At 36.6% G+C, this 15168-nt stretch overlaps 1 protein-coding gene across 1 annotated transcript in view; it reads right to left on the reverse strand.

The window, feature by feature from the left end:
* Positions 1–15168, reverse strand: part of DYNC2H1 (dynein cytoplasmic 2 heavy chain 1) — a 306244-nt gene that overhangs the window by 249067 nt on the left and 42009 nt on the right. Inside the window, exons 27-31 of the mRNA XM_037507914.2 lie at positions 14093–14225; positions 13879–13996; positions 12415–12527; positions 9979–10098; positions 719–869 (exon numbers count right to left, since the gene is read on the reverse strand). Coding sequence (XP_037363811.1) covers positions 719–869; positions 9979–10098; positions 12415–12527; positions 13879–13996; positions 14093–14225 — 635 coding nt within the window. The remainder of the gene's footprint in view (positions 1–718; positions 870–9978; positions 10099–12414; positions 12528–13878; positions 13997–14092; positions 14226–15168) is intronic.

A 15168-nucleotide genomic window follows, 5' to 3' on the forward strand; every position in this document is an offset into this window, starting at 1 on the left:
CACATGGCCCACAGACCTCTCCTGCCGCCCACTGCTCCCCTCAGCAGTGTACTTCGGTCCTTCTGCCTGCTCTGCTCCCCGCTCTGGCTCTGGTGAATTCTCTCACCCTCCTGCGCTTCTGACTGTACCCAGTGCTTGTATACATAAATAAATCTTTAAAAAAAAAAAATCTGTACATCCAGCAACATATTGGGTAGAGTTCAGAAATAAAGGTGAAATACATTCTCAGATGAAGAAAATCTATGAGGATTCATGACCTCAAACTGCTCTAAAACAAACACTATAAAGAAAGTTCTTTAAACAGGACAATGATACCAGGAGAAAATGCGGAGCATCAGAATGTGCTAACAGAAGTGGTAAGCATCTACATAAATGTAGGCTGTCCTCTTGAGTCCTTTAAAGTATGTTTAATGGTTAACAGCAAAAATTATAACAAAACTTCACAGGATTTTCAATGTACATAGAGGTATCTAAATGACAACTACAACATAAAAAGGGGAGAATGAAAAATCCTATATGATGGTAAGGCTTTTACATTCCATTTAAAATAGTATATTATTTACTCTAAGTATAATATAAAAAGTTAAGTACCTATGTTGTAATTCTGAGAATAACCTCCAAATTGGATGGATGAACACAATAGGTACACTAAGATAAAATATAAAAAAAGTTCACATAGTCCAAAAGTAGGCAGAACAGGCAAGATTTTTTTCCATACCTGTATTCCCTGGATCCTCCGAACTTGTATCGATGTTAGTATAGTGCTCTAACTTATTCACCAGTTGTGTTTCAATCTGATGAAGACTATGATCTTTGATAGCATTCTCTATATCTTCAGTGAATTTAATCTGCTCTGCCAAACATAATATCTATTGAATAAAGAGAAAAATTACTCTTAAAAGGTGAATTTACTTAGAAATATTTATAAATTTAAAGAAAGACACTTTTTTTCCAAATTTCCAATTGTATGTGGAATCTGTCTACTTGAGCATATAATGGCACTTCAACTATTAATAGAGTGATAAGGTCACTGAAGAAGCATCATGTGATGCAACCCAAGTTTATTTCTTGGGATCATCTCATACTACTTTCCTATAGTCCTATTTTCTGGTACTTGAACTCACCAAGCTGATTGTAACCAAATAGTCTTTACAATCTCTTCCCTCTGAATCTCATCATAATTGCTTTTTTTCAATCAGGAGCCAATGATATCAGAGCACAATGCATTCTATTTAATAAAAGGGTGGTCTTCTAGCATTCCAAAATGACCTCTCAATATACTACTGAGGTCTACAATTTCAAAATTATAATTCTGGCTTAAATTAAGGTATGTATTAATATTTCAATGAGTACCTATAAACAAACTAGTTATTGATCAAGACAGATATCTGTATATTTATATAAAATGTTAGCAGTGCTTGAGAAGTTTTCTGTAATAATAGCAAGGCTCACAATAAAGCAAATTACACATTTAAGCACCAGCCTTTGAAAACTTACATTAAAATACTTTAATATAGTTCTAGATGTACAAGGAAAACCAATGTACCCCTTTAAAAGAAAGGTAAGACTCATCATGTAAAAACACTAAAACGGTTAATCAATTATATATTTTTTTGTTTTTTTTGTTTTATTAACCTTTAACCACATTTTATTTTTCTTTTTTTCTTTTTTTTTTAACATTTTTTTAACATTTTTTTTAACATTTTCCTTCTGGCTTATTTCACTGAGCATAATTCCTTCTAGCTCCATCCACATTGCTGTGAATGGCATGAGTTTATCTTTTTTGATTGCTGAATAATATTCCATTGTGTATATATATCACATCTTCTTGATCCCGTCATCTATTTTTAGGCAGTTGGGTTGTTTCCAGGTTTTACCTATTGTAAATAGTGCTGCAATAAACATAGGTGTACAGGTGCTCTTTTGAATCACTGTTTTTGTGTCCTTTGGGTAGATCCCTAGTAGTGGAATTGCTGGATTGTACAGTAGCTCCATTTTTAGTAGACCGAAGAACCTCCAGACAGCTTTCCACAGTGGTTGGGCCAGTTTGCACTCCCACTAGCAATGTAGGAGAGTTCCTTTTTGACCACATCCTCACCAACATTTGTTGTTGCTTGTTTTTTTGACATGTGTCATTCTTACAGATGCAAGGTGGTATCTCAGTGTGGTTCTGATTTGCATTTCCCTGATTATAAGGGATGTTGAACATTTTTTCATCTGCCTGTGGGCCATTTGCATTTCATCTTTGGAGAAATGTCTTTTAAGTTCTTATGCCCATTTCTTGACTGGATTGTTTATTTTGTTTTTGTTGAGCTGTGTGAGTCTTTGTATATCTTTGTGATCAGTCCCTTATCAGTTGAATGGAGTGCAAAGATTTTTTCCCAATCAGTGGGGTGTCTCTGTTTTGGTACTGTCACTTTGGCTGTACAGAAGCTTTACAGTTTGATGTAATCCCAGGTATTTATCTTTGCCTTCACTATCACTGCTTTGGGCGATGAGTCTTTAAAGATGTTTCTGAGATGTATGTCTTGTAGTGTTTTACCTATATTTTCTTCTATATATTTTATGGCTTCATGTTTTATGTTCAGTTCTTTTATCCATTTTGAGTTGATTTTTGTGCATGGTGAGAGGTAGTGGCCTAGTTTCATTTTTTTGCATGTGGAGATCCAGTTTTTCCAGCACCATTTATTGAACAAACTGTCCGTGTTCCACTGCATATTCTTTGCTCCTTTGTCAAAGATTAGTTGTTCATGTAAGTGTGGCTTTATTTCTGGGCTCTCTATTCGGTTCCAATGGTCTGTGTGTCTGTTTTTGTCCAATACAAAACAGTTTTAATTATTATGGCTTTGTAGTATAGCTTGAAGTTTGGAAGTGTGATACCTCCTTTTTCCTTTGTTTTCATCATCAGGGTTTTGGCTATTCGTGTTTTTTTGTGGTTCCATATGAATTTCATCAGTCTTTGTTCTACTTCTTTGAAGAATGTCATTGGGATTTTTATTGGAATAGCACTGAATCTGTATATTGCTTTTGGGAGGATGGCCATTTTTATCATTTTTGTCTCTTCCAATCCATGAGCAGGGGATGTCTTTCCATTTCTTTGTGTCCTCTTCAATTTCTTTTAACAGTGTTTTATAATTTTCTTTTTATAGGTCTTTCACCTCTTTTGTTAGGTTTATTCCCAAGTATTTGACCTTTTTTGGTTTCAATTATAAAAGGAATGGTTTTCCTGATTTATTCTTCTTCCGCTTGATCAATTGTGTATAGGAAGGCTACTGATTTTTGTGTGTTGATTTTGTATCCTGCTACTTTACTGAACTGGTTAATTATTTTGAGTAGTTTTTCCATGGCGTTTTTAGGGTTCTCTACGTATATTATCATATCGTCTGCAAATAGTGATAGTTTTACTTCTTCTTTCCCTATTTGGATTCCTTGTATGTCTTCCTCTTGTGTTATTGTCCTGGCTAAGACCTCCAGTATTATATTGAAGAGCAGTGGTGAGAGAAGACAACCTTGTCTTGTTCCTGATCTTAAAGGAAAGGCCTTCAGGCTTTTGTCATTGAGAATAATGTACGCAGTGGGCTTGTCATAGAGGGCTTTTATTCTGTTAAGGTATGTTCCTTCTATCCCGAGAATTTCAAGGGCCTTCATAATAAATTGATGCTGGACTTTGTCAAATGCTTTCTCAGCATCTATTGATACGATCATATGGTTTTTATTTTTCTTTTTGTTGATGTGTTGGATTACACTTATCGATTTCCGTATGCTGAACCATCCTTGCGCCCGTGGGATGAATCCCACTTGATCATGGTGTACTATCCCTTTCATGGATTGTTGGACTCTGTTGGCAAGATTTTTGTTGAGGATTTTTGCATCAGTGTTCATTTGGGATATTGGCCTGTAATTTTCTTTTTTTGTGCTGTCTTTGTTTGGTTTTGGTATTAGTGTAATGTTGGCTTCATAGAACATATTTGGTAGTATTCCTTCTTATTCAATTTGTTGAAAGAGTTTGTGTAGGATAGGCACTAGTTCACTGCTGGACATTTGGTAGAATTCATTTGTGAAGACGTCTGGGCCTGGGCTTTTGTTTTTGGGGAATGTTTTGATTACTGCCTCAATTTCACTGCTTGTAATTGGTCTGTTTAGTTGTTCTATTTCTTCTTTGCCCAGCTTTGGATGATTATATCGTTCTAGGAATTTGTCCATCTCTTCTAGATTGTTGAATTTGTTTGCATATAAGTGTTCATAGTAATCTCTGATTATTCTTTTCATTTCTACTGAGTCTGCTGTGATTTCTTCTCTTTCATTTGTAATTCTATTTATATGTGTTTTCTCCCATTTTTTCTTTGCAAGCCTAGCTAGAGATTTGTCAATTTTGTTTATTTTTTCAAAGAACCAACTTTTGGTTTCATTGATCTTTTGGATTTTTTTTTTTTAATTTTGCAATTCATTTCTTTCTGCTCTGATTTTTATTATTTCCTTTCTTCTACTGGCTTTAGGGTTTTTTGTTGTTCTTTTTCTAGCTCTTTGAATGTGAGATTAGGTTGTTTCTTTGAGTTCTTTCTTGTTTGTTGATGTGAGCCTGTATTGCTAAATATTTTCCTCTTATTGCTGCTTTTGCTGCATCCCATACATTCTGGAAAGTGGTGTCCTCCTTGTCGTTCAACTCAAAGTATTTTTTAATTTCTTCTTTCATCTCCTCCTTCGTACAGTGGTCTTCCAGTAGTGTGTATTTCAATCTCCATGAAGTGGGAGGGCTCCTTGTTTTCTTTTCATGATTTATTTCTAGCTTGATGCCTTTATGATCGGAGAAGATAGTTGGGATGATTTGGAACTTCATGTATCTGTTGATGCTTGTCTTGTGGCCCAGTATGTGATCAATTCTGGAGAATGATCCATGCGCACTTGAGAATAATGTGTAATCGGATTTTTTTGAGTGCACTGTCCTATAGATGTCTGTTAAGTCTATGAGTTCTATGTCTTTATTTAGGGTTCTAGTGTCTTTGTTTATTTTTTGTCTCGTTGACCTATCCATTGGTGAGAGTTGGGTATTGAAGTCTCCCACTATATATGTATTTTCTTTAACGTCTGTTTTCAGAGCTGATAATAATTGTCTAATATATTTTGGTGCCCATTCATTTGGTGAGTATATGTTGATAAGTGTTTTATCTTCCTGATGTACTGTCCCCTTGATCATAATGTAGTGTCCATCTATGTCTCTTTCTACCTTTTTTAATTTGAAGTCTATTTCATCTGTTATAAGGATGGCTGTTTCTGCCTTCTTTTTTGGTCCATTTGCTTGTAGGATTGTTTTCCAACCTTTTACTTTCAGTCTATGTTTATCTTTTGTGGTTAAATGTTTCCTGGAGACAGCAGGTTAGATTTTTTTTTTAATCCAACCTGCTACTCTATGTCTTTTTATTGATGAGTTTAATTCATTTACATTTAGAGTTAATACTGATATGTTGGCATCTGTGTTTGCCATTTTGTTTGTCTTTTTTTGTGATTTTATTTCCTTGCTTTATTCTGCTCTTCTTGTTCATTCCTCTGTTGGTTTTGGCTTTAGGACTTCTTGTAGAATTTTTTGGAGTAGGGGTTTAACTGTAATGAATTTCTAGGGTTTCTATTTGTCTGAGAAGGTTCATAATTTTTCTTCTTAGAAGAAGGAGAGCTTTGCAGGGTAAAGTATTCTTGGTTGGCATTTGCTGCCTTGAAGTTTGCTGAATATGTTACTCCATTCTCTTCTTGCCTGTAATGTTTCTTCGGAGAAGTCTGAAGTTAACCTGATTGGTTTTCCCTTATAAGTTATCTGTTTCTTCCCCCTTGCCAGTTTCATTATTTTTTCCTTGTCTTGGACTCTTGCAAGCTTTACTATTAGGTGTCTTGCTGAAGTTTTCTTTTCATTGTGGTAATTGGGAGTGCTTCTCGCTTCTTGTATGTCTATATTTGTCTCCTTTTTCATGCATGGTAAGTTTCCTTCAATTATTTCTTTGAATAATTTGTTAGTTCCTTTGTCTCTCTCCTCACCTTCTGGAATGCCTATAACTCTTACATTTCCTCTCTTCATGGAGTCTCATAATTGTCTAAGAGTATCCTCATACTGCTTCATTTGCATTTCTCTCTCCTTTTCTCTTTTGGCTCTTTTTATTTCTGTATCTTTGATAGTACTGATCCATTCTTCCATTTCATTGATTCTGTTTTCATTGCTTTTCCCAGAGTTCTTTATCTTCTCTAGTAATCTTTTAATATCCTGTGTTTCTTTTCTTTCCTTTCTTAAGGTCTCAATTTCATTCTTCAGTTCAGTGATTATTTGTCTCAAATCATATTTTTCCTTTGCTTTTTCTTTCTGCTTTTTAATCATGATCATCATTAATTCTCTATCTGATAAGCCAAGAAGTTCTTCCATGTCATTGTTGAGCTCTGGTGACTGTCTTTCTTTTTGTGGTGTGTCCTCCTGTGGGCTTGCTTGGTTATTTATATTTTTTCTTCTCCCTGTTGTTTGCTTTCTAACTAGTTCTATGAGTTGGCATGGTATTGGTGGGCATCTCTTTGGATTGCTCCTTTAGGGGTGTCAGAAACTGTTTACCAGACTGAGACCAGCACTGGTAGGCCAAAACGCCACCAGGGTATTGATGCTGTGTTGCTGGGCACTGTCCCTTACAGTTCCCTCCCTCTGTATTTACTCAGTTCCAACAGGGAATTAGCTAGTTGGTGATTTTGTTCTGGTCACGAGGTGGTGCCAGAGACCTGTACTTGCTGACCTGTGCTTTTGCCCAGTGGTTCTCTGAGAAATGGAGGGGGCAGAGGGGAGCACCTCAATACAGGGGCTGGGTGCTGTGTCTGCCCCGTGTTCACTGGGTGCTGTGCCCACAGATGTATGGATATTGCACCCTGAATTCTGCTCTCTAGGTCTCAGTTCCAGGGCTATCAGATTCAAAACGCTGCTGTCACCCTGTGCAGTGCCTGCTGCTATGGCGCGTCCCATTTCCCGGATCCTGTGCCTCGTTTTCAGTTCCAGGATGGGGTCTTGCTCAATGCCTTATTTCCCTCCTTACCTCCATTTGTGTGGCCCACCCTCTCTCAGAGCCAGAGGGTGTTTTTGGGATACCAGGTTTCCAACTATCAGGATGCTGGTGATTTTTTTCTGGTCGCAAGGTGGTGCCAGAGATCTTTCCTAGTGTCCTTCCAGAACTTTTTTTTTCCTCCGTGGGTCTGGGGAAACAGAGTGGGAGTGGTGTGAAGCACCTCAATGGTGGGGGGGGGGGTGCTGTGTCTGCCCTGTGCCCCACCATTGTGGGGATCCTATTCCCTGAATTTCATGCCCCAGGTCTCAGTTCTGAAGCCCTCAGATCCAGGATGTGGGCTGTAGCGCTGTTCAGTGTCCTCAGAAATGGCTCCTTTTGCACCCCACTCCCGTGTCCGGGCCTGGTTTCTGATCACTCACTGAGGGACATTCACCTCAATGAGAGCCCCCTTGCATCTCCCTGCAAGCCTAGGTCGCAGTTGCGGGGACCTGGGCAGCCACAATCCACGAGCCGTGTATGCTTTTTGAGTGCAATGCCTTTCCACACAAGCTTACCGGCTGGCCTTGGGCTAATTGCAGATCTCCAAGGAGTTCTTGTTTTCCTCTAACGGCACCGATTCCTGCCCAGTTCTCCACAGTTCCAGATCAAAGGGTGCATGTCTGAAATAGTTCCTTTCCATTCACAGTCCTGCTTGATGTGTAGTTTGTTCTTGTTGGTTGTTTTTGTTTTTGCTTTTGTTTTTTTTCCTCCTTTCTGTTGGTCAGAGAGTGCCGACTTTGTGGGTGGGGGAGTTCTAAGCTTTCCTCCCTTCTTGTCCTCTTTTATGGCAACTTTCTTCTTCAGGCAGTTTGCCAGAATTGCCTGTTTATCTTCTGTGTCCCAGTTCTCACAGGGACCTGCCACTTTTCCTCCCTATTAACTTTTTTTTAGTGGGAGAACTTAATCGCAGCGTTTCCCCGCCGCCATGTTGATCTCTCTCCAATCAATTATATTTAACAGACATTTTTATATACATTTTTCAGCATCCAGATGAATATCATCAAAGTCTCTATCAGATTAGCAAATGTATAAACACACATACCTTTCATAACTTACCATGGCAATCTAAGCTGCTTCTAAATCTAACTTACAATATCCTATAAGAATTACATCAAAAATCATCCCCCATACTTTGTATTACAAACTCATAAGCTTCTTTAACCAGGTATAGGGTGATGCATTTAAGTAGATACAAATCTGCTTTTTAAGAAAGAACTATACTTTTTAATGTGAAAATGTCTACTTGCCACATCCAAACCTAATATTTCAACTTTTAATACTCTGTTACCTTAAGCATGTCACTAAGCATTACTGACATTATGGACATTATGTGGACATTATGTGATTTAATCTTCAAAATAAGTTGGTAAAGTAGTATTGTTATATTCCATAACTAGTGTCAGTAGTATGACTTAGAGGATTTATTGTTTTTATTTTTACCCCAAAAAGTCTGCCAGCTCTTTTCACTTTGCCATGCTACCTCCTTCCCACACAAGAAAGCAATACTCTACATTACTTCAGGTGCATACAGAAATGCCATTAGAGAAGCAAAATAATAATACATAATATCCTGGACCAGACATGCACATGACCAGTTCTACTAATCAAATGTGTTCATAAATGCTCTTGAAATAAATTTTTCTTAGAATTAATGCTAATTTACTAGAATTATTTGTTTTGAAGGTTAATGAAATATTTACATTTTTAGTAGTTTCACTTCGACTTGATTGCTTGACTCTAAGTTTTAGATCTGGCTAACCTTCTTTATATTGCCTACTAAATTTGTCATTTCCCCAATTCAAGTATTATGCAATTTTATGGATTTTTTTAAAGATTTATTTATTTATACAAGAACTGGGGTACAGGTCAGAGGCACGGGAGGGTGAGAGAATTTACCAGAGAGAGCAAGGAGCAGAACAGGCAGACAGACCAAAGACACTGCCGAGGGGAGCAGCAGGTGAGGCAGGAGAGGTCTGCTGCACCATGTGGGTTTCTCCCTGGCCAGCCAGGAATCAAACTTGCACTGCAGATGCTGCGGACAGCTTCACAGCACAGCACTCAACCCACTGAACCACCAGGAGGCCCTCAATTTTTTTTTTAATATTGTCTCTCTTATTCTAAGTTCTGTTAAGTCCCATCTAGAAGTTTATAGAATACTAAGAAACATTTTCAGAGGTAATAAAGCATATGCATTTTGAAAGATACAAACGATGTGTTAAAAAGGCTAAGATTTTAAAATTCTTATAACCAAGATTCCTGCTTCATTTCTTACACTTTAGTTACTGTTTTCATCTGAAAAGCAAATAGCTGAACTATTTGAGGTTTTCCTATGAGAAATCACAGAACATGTCAATGCTCACTTTCTAGTCCCTTAAAAACTAAAATTCCTAAGGTATTAGTCTCAACCAGCAATAAAACAAGGCAGGATATTTACCACAGTCTTAGTAATACACTTTGATAAGGTCTCAAACAATTTTTTAATATACATATCTAGTACCCAGTGTTCCAGGAATAAATTCTAACTTAACATGTAACCTACCTCTCAGTTTCTCTGCCAACATTCAGTTCAATGTTTTGACTCTATTTCAGATCTATACCACTGTGCACTCTACCCTAACACCCTGCTAAGCTCACACCAGTTCTGTTCTCCAGAGGATTCCATGGAAAGGATCCTAGGACTCTCCATCAATGATAGACTCATCATCTTGAGCCAAGAAGCTACTACACACCTGATTCATGGCCCATAATTTATAGTTGAGGGAACTCAGGAGTTAAACAATTAGTTAAACACTCAAGAGTTAAACAATTAATCCACATAAACTGTTAGAAAAAAGGAGAAAACAAATGCTAGTTATCTGACCCTCCAGATATCTAGGTCAGGGAACTCCCATGAAACCATGCCTGTCTCTACTCTTACCTGTGAAGGGAAGAGAGATGGGTCAATTGTACCTTGAGAACTTCGTCCAGTAGTAAAACATTCTGTTAACAACTGTTTCAAAGTTTGTTTCATTTCCAAGGCTAAGTCATTTAACCAAAGCTAAAGATAAAATTTTAAAATTACATATACAAATTAAAAAATAAATATACAATCTATTGATTGACTCTATTCTTTTATTTCTGGAAGGAGAATTATAATTTCTTACTGACACTCATACTCCAAATGTAGTATATGGCACATAATTCTTTACTTTATTAATAAATGATTAAAATAAAAACTAAAAAGCATTTTCTCACCGCTTGGAATATAGTGTGAAGACTCATAAATTTGTGATTAGCTTGCACTATCATCACAATCTCTATACAAATCAGTGTAATACAAAACACTTAAAAAATAACCCACCCACTTCATCACATGAAAAGCAATTTAGATAACTGGGCCAATAAATCAGAATCAAAGTGACTAGCTAAGTTCCCTGGTTCATGTTGTCCTGGTGTTCTCATTTTCAGATATCTGAAACCTTCAGAAGGGATTGATTCATTGGGGTATTATTTGAGGATTTAGGCTGCCTCTGCAAACAAAGCTAAATTTTGTTTCAAGATAGAACAATATATTTTTCACTCACTTGATTACATTATATATATATAAATGTTAAGTTAAATAATAATGATTAAAAAATAGAAAATAAGGGGCTCCCCAGTGGCTAAGCGGTTGAGCGCTGGGCTGCGATGCTGCCCGCAGCCTCTGTAGTGCCAGTACGATCCCCAGCCCCCATAGAGGGTCCCACATGGCGCACAGGCCTCTCCTGCTGCCCGCTGCTCCCCCGCTGCTCCCCTCAGCAGTGTGCTTTGTCAGTCTGCCTGCTCTGCTCTCCCCTTCTCCCCTCTGGCTCTGGTGAATTCTCTTACCCTCCCGCACTTCTGACTGTACCCAGTGTTTGTATAGATAGATGGATAAATCTTTAAAAAAAAAAAAAAAGAAAATGAAATGAAGTCACTATTTAACCTAAAAAGACTAACATTAGCAATATAGAAGGGCAAAAACTACAATCTTAAATAGCTTTTCATCACTAGTTACTTTTAATGAACTCTAAAGTCAGGTTTTTTTGTTTTTTTTTTTAATCTGTAGATCCCTTTCCAGTATGAAAAATGGCATGAACCTTTGTCCCATTCAAAAGGCACTGAAGCTCAAGATAACCAAGTCTCTCAATCAGAAGGAACAGAGACTTCTACTCTGCTAATCACAAGAGCTTCCAGAGCTCCAGCTTCTCCTTTTCTAGCAAAGTATATATGCTAAAAGTTAAGCCTGTCATCTCTCTCTGTTAATCTAGTGCAAACAAAACTACAAAAAAGAAATATAATAAAACTATTCACCAAACATGAGAGCTGCTTAACAGACATCCTATGCTTTCAATCACCTGATTTATGTATTCTATTCAACATCCAATAAAAAGCTGAGATCTAAACAGGAATAGACTGTTTGCTGCACTGAATAAGCATATGTATGAAAAAAAAGATCCTTGAATTGTTTTGTTGGAAGATAATTTTGAAACCTGAAAACTATAATTCAATGCAATACAATCTATTAATATTTGGTTCTGGTGGTACACCTGTAATTGGCCTTTAAGAATTTACTTTTTCAAAACCAATTTATCAATGGTTGTCCTATAATGCACTGCTTCAAGCTTACTTATTCACTAAATCATCCTAGACAACGAATATTTTAAAGAGAAAACAGAACTGAGACTTATTGAGTAATTACATTCTAAGCACAATAGAGTATACTTAAAGGCACTTATTTTCAACAGAAAGAGCTTGTAACAAATAGAAAAAATCCTATTTTAAGGATTTTTTTTTTATATTTATTTATTTTTTTATTTATACAAGCACTGGGTACAGTCAGAAGCGCGGGAGGGTAAGAGAATTCACCAGAGCCAGAATGGAGAGCAGAACAAGCAGACTGAAGAAGCATACTGCTGAGGCGGGAGGCGGGCGCAGCAGAAGAGGTGTGTGTGCCATGTGGGACCCTCACTGGCGGCCAGGGATCGAATCGGCACTGCAGAGGCTGCAGGCAGCTTTGCGGCCAGCTTTGCAGCCCAGCGCTCAACATCTGTGCCACCGGGGATGCCCTATTTTAAGGATTTTTAAAAATAAGGCTCTAAGTCCTATTTTTAATAAATTGTGGAGCTAAGTTTAATATTCAAATCTTTCTGATTTTAAAGCAAAAGATTTCTTCATAATTACAAGCTAGCGTCCAATAGCAAATCACTCTGAACTTAACAAAACATATCATTTTTTAAGACATGAGTTTCCTAAAAGGCCTAAATTTACCAACTTTATCCTACCAATTGACTGAATTATTTTTCATACAAAATTGTCATATTTTAGTTTCATACTTAAGGAAAAAATCACTTACCTCTACATTATTAGATAGAAGAACTTTATTTTTAAAAGGTACAATTTCTCCCTCTAAAGATTTCATTGCAGTTATATGTTTTGATTCCTCATCAAAACACACACTGTTGATACCTATAACATAAAACCAAAAATTTAAATCAGATAATAATTAAATGCTAATTATTAGAAATGATGTTTATTACATAATATGCAACCAATATTATATTCTAGTGCAACATAATTCTACTATATAAGCTATAACATAATCCTATTATATATACTAGCAGGACAGCTTTTTATAATAACCAAAAACTAGAAAACACCCAAATGTTTATCAACAGATGAACAGTTCAACTGTGAGAGATTCATACAATGATTTCTCAGCAATGAAAATAAATATAGTTATAGGCATCTCAAAAACACAATGAGCAAAAAAGCCAGGCAGAAATGAGTGCATATGATTTTACATAGATGATTCCACTTACATAAGAGGAGACAAAAAAAGGAAAGAGAAGCGCAAGTAGGGCTTCTCCTTCTCCCACATTCACACATCACTTTATAGTATATTTATAAACTTTAAATACAGAAAACTTTAATTTCTTAAAAAACCATGTTTAGTTATTATTTCCAATTCAAAGAAGGAAACTAAATTTCAGAGTGTTAATTAGTAGCCAACTGGTAAATCCCGAAAGCAGAGCCTGAATGAAAGCATTCTGATTCCAAGAGCTCCTCCACCACCTCCCACAGCTCAAATCACAGTTACAGACATAAACACCAACAGCTTCACATACACAGTGGTTAGCAAATATTTCTCTAAAGCTCCAGAGAGTAGATATTTTAAGTTTTTATAGGTCTTACAGCCTCTGTGTCAGCTACTCGACTCTATGCTTGTAGCATAAAACCAGCTACAGACAATAATGGGTGTGGCTGTGGTACAACAAAACTGTATTAAAAAACGCAAGCAAAGAGCCAGATTTGGTCCTTGGGCTATAGTATGTTAATCCCTGATCATAAGTGAAGATAATGATGTGTTTTGAGAAAATAATAATCATTATTTTTGCAGCAAACAGATTTCATTTTTTTGCCCAACAAAAGTGATTCAAAATATTGATGCATATGACACTAACATGCTACACTTTCACCAGGTAATCTCACCTAGTGGCATAACTTAAGTATTATCTATATGCAGATGACTGCCAATGTTACATCCATCCCAGATCTCTCTGTTGGCCAACACTGTGTACTAAGTACTCCTCTGAGACATCGTTTAGGAAAACTTAAGCTCAATAAGCTTAACTTCTAACTAAGACATACACATTCTTTAGAGCTCACCTTAGTTGGCACCTTCTTCATGATGCCCCCAAATTGAACTAAAAGCCTTCAGAGATGCAACTGTAACACCACATTCTTACATCAAGATAACATTATGCATGGCAGATAGGTATAAGTCAATAAATATTTGCTGATTAATGTTGAGTCTTACCAGCAAACAGTTTCTTAAGGTGAGACTGAATCACTGATGGGTTAGTAGACTGCCCAAGTATTTCTAACAAGTCATCATCACCAATAAAATAAAATCTTGGGAATGCTGAGCGTTTTTCCTAAAAAAAAAAAAAAAAAGACGTTATACTTTTCGAATAATTTGATAGTAAGTACTTTACAATTTGTTATATAATGATTTAAAAAAGATAACATACCTCCAAAAATTCATTTAATGATTTCTGGCATCTTTGAAGCTGATCAAGTGTCATTAGAAGAGAATTTCTGATTCCTGCATGAGTAGTTAATGTTGTAACTCTGTTGTCTTTCTTGATATCGGTCATTATTGATCTAGAGAAGATAAAATTATATATATACACACAAACACACGTATTTTTACAGGTTTTTGGCTGGAACAGAGATATTAAGACATTTATATTTTTACCTGTTTGAAACAAACTAGAGGTTAACACAACAGCAATACAGTACTATACTGCTAAAAAGTAATACTATCGGGCCTCCCTGGTGGCACAAAGGTTAAGCACAGCACTATGAAGCAATCTGCAGCCTCTACAGCCTGAGTTCGATCCTTAGCCAGCCAGGGAGCTACCCACATGGCGCAGCAGACCTCTCCTGACTCACCCGCTGCTCACCTCAGCAGTGTGTTTCAGTCAGTCCGCCTGTTCTGTTCCCCACTCTGTCTCTGGTGAATCCTCTCTCCACCACCCGCATCTCTGGCCTGTACCCCAGCTCTTGTATGCATAAATAAATAAATCTTCAAAATAAAAAGTAATACTACCCCATTGCCATTTTTAAACTCCCATATTGCAAAATTCTATTATTTCATTCATCTACTATACCAATATTAAGCCATACTTCATTGAGATAATGGTCCAGAAACACAGAAAGATATTAATTTATCAAAATATTGAAATAAAATTATGAAAAATGCTAAGAAGGAAAAGTAAAAACATTATTAAAATGACTAGTAGAGTAACCCCTAATCTATGGTATTTTAAAGGAAGTAATTTAAGCTGAGATCTGAATGATGAATAAAAATAAAATCCAATGAATATGAAGAAAACAGCTTCTGGCAAAGACCCTGGGAAAGAGCTTGGTATGTTTGAGAAACAAGCCTAGAGTCAATAAAGCAAAAACAGAGAACACCACAAGAAAGAACTAGAGTAATGAATGAGGAAGAGATCATGCTTTATCCTCAGAGCTATGAGAAACCATTTTAAGGTTTTACTTCAAGGTACAAAGGAAGAAGTGATTAAACCTCATTTTTAAAACA

The sequence above is a fragment of the Talpa occidentalis genome, unplaced genomic scaffold (genome assembly GCF_014898055.3).
Source record: "Talpa occidentalis isolate TD23 unplaced genomic scaffold, MPIMG_talOcc4v2.1 talOcc4.12, whole genome shotgun sequence".
Taxonomy (NCBI): domain Eukaryota; kingdom Metazoa; phylum Chordata; class Mammalia; order Eulipotyphla; family Talpidae; genus Talpa; species Talpa occidentalis.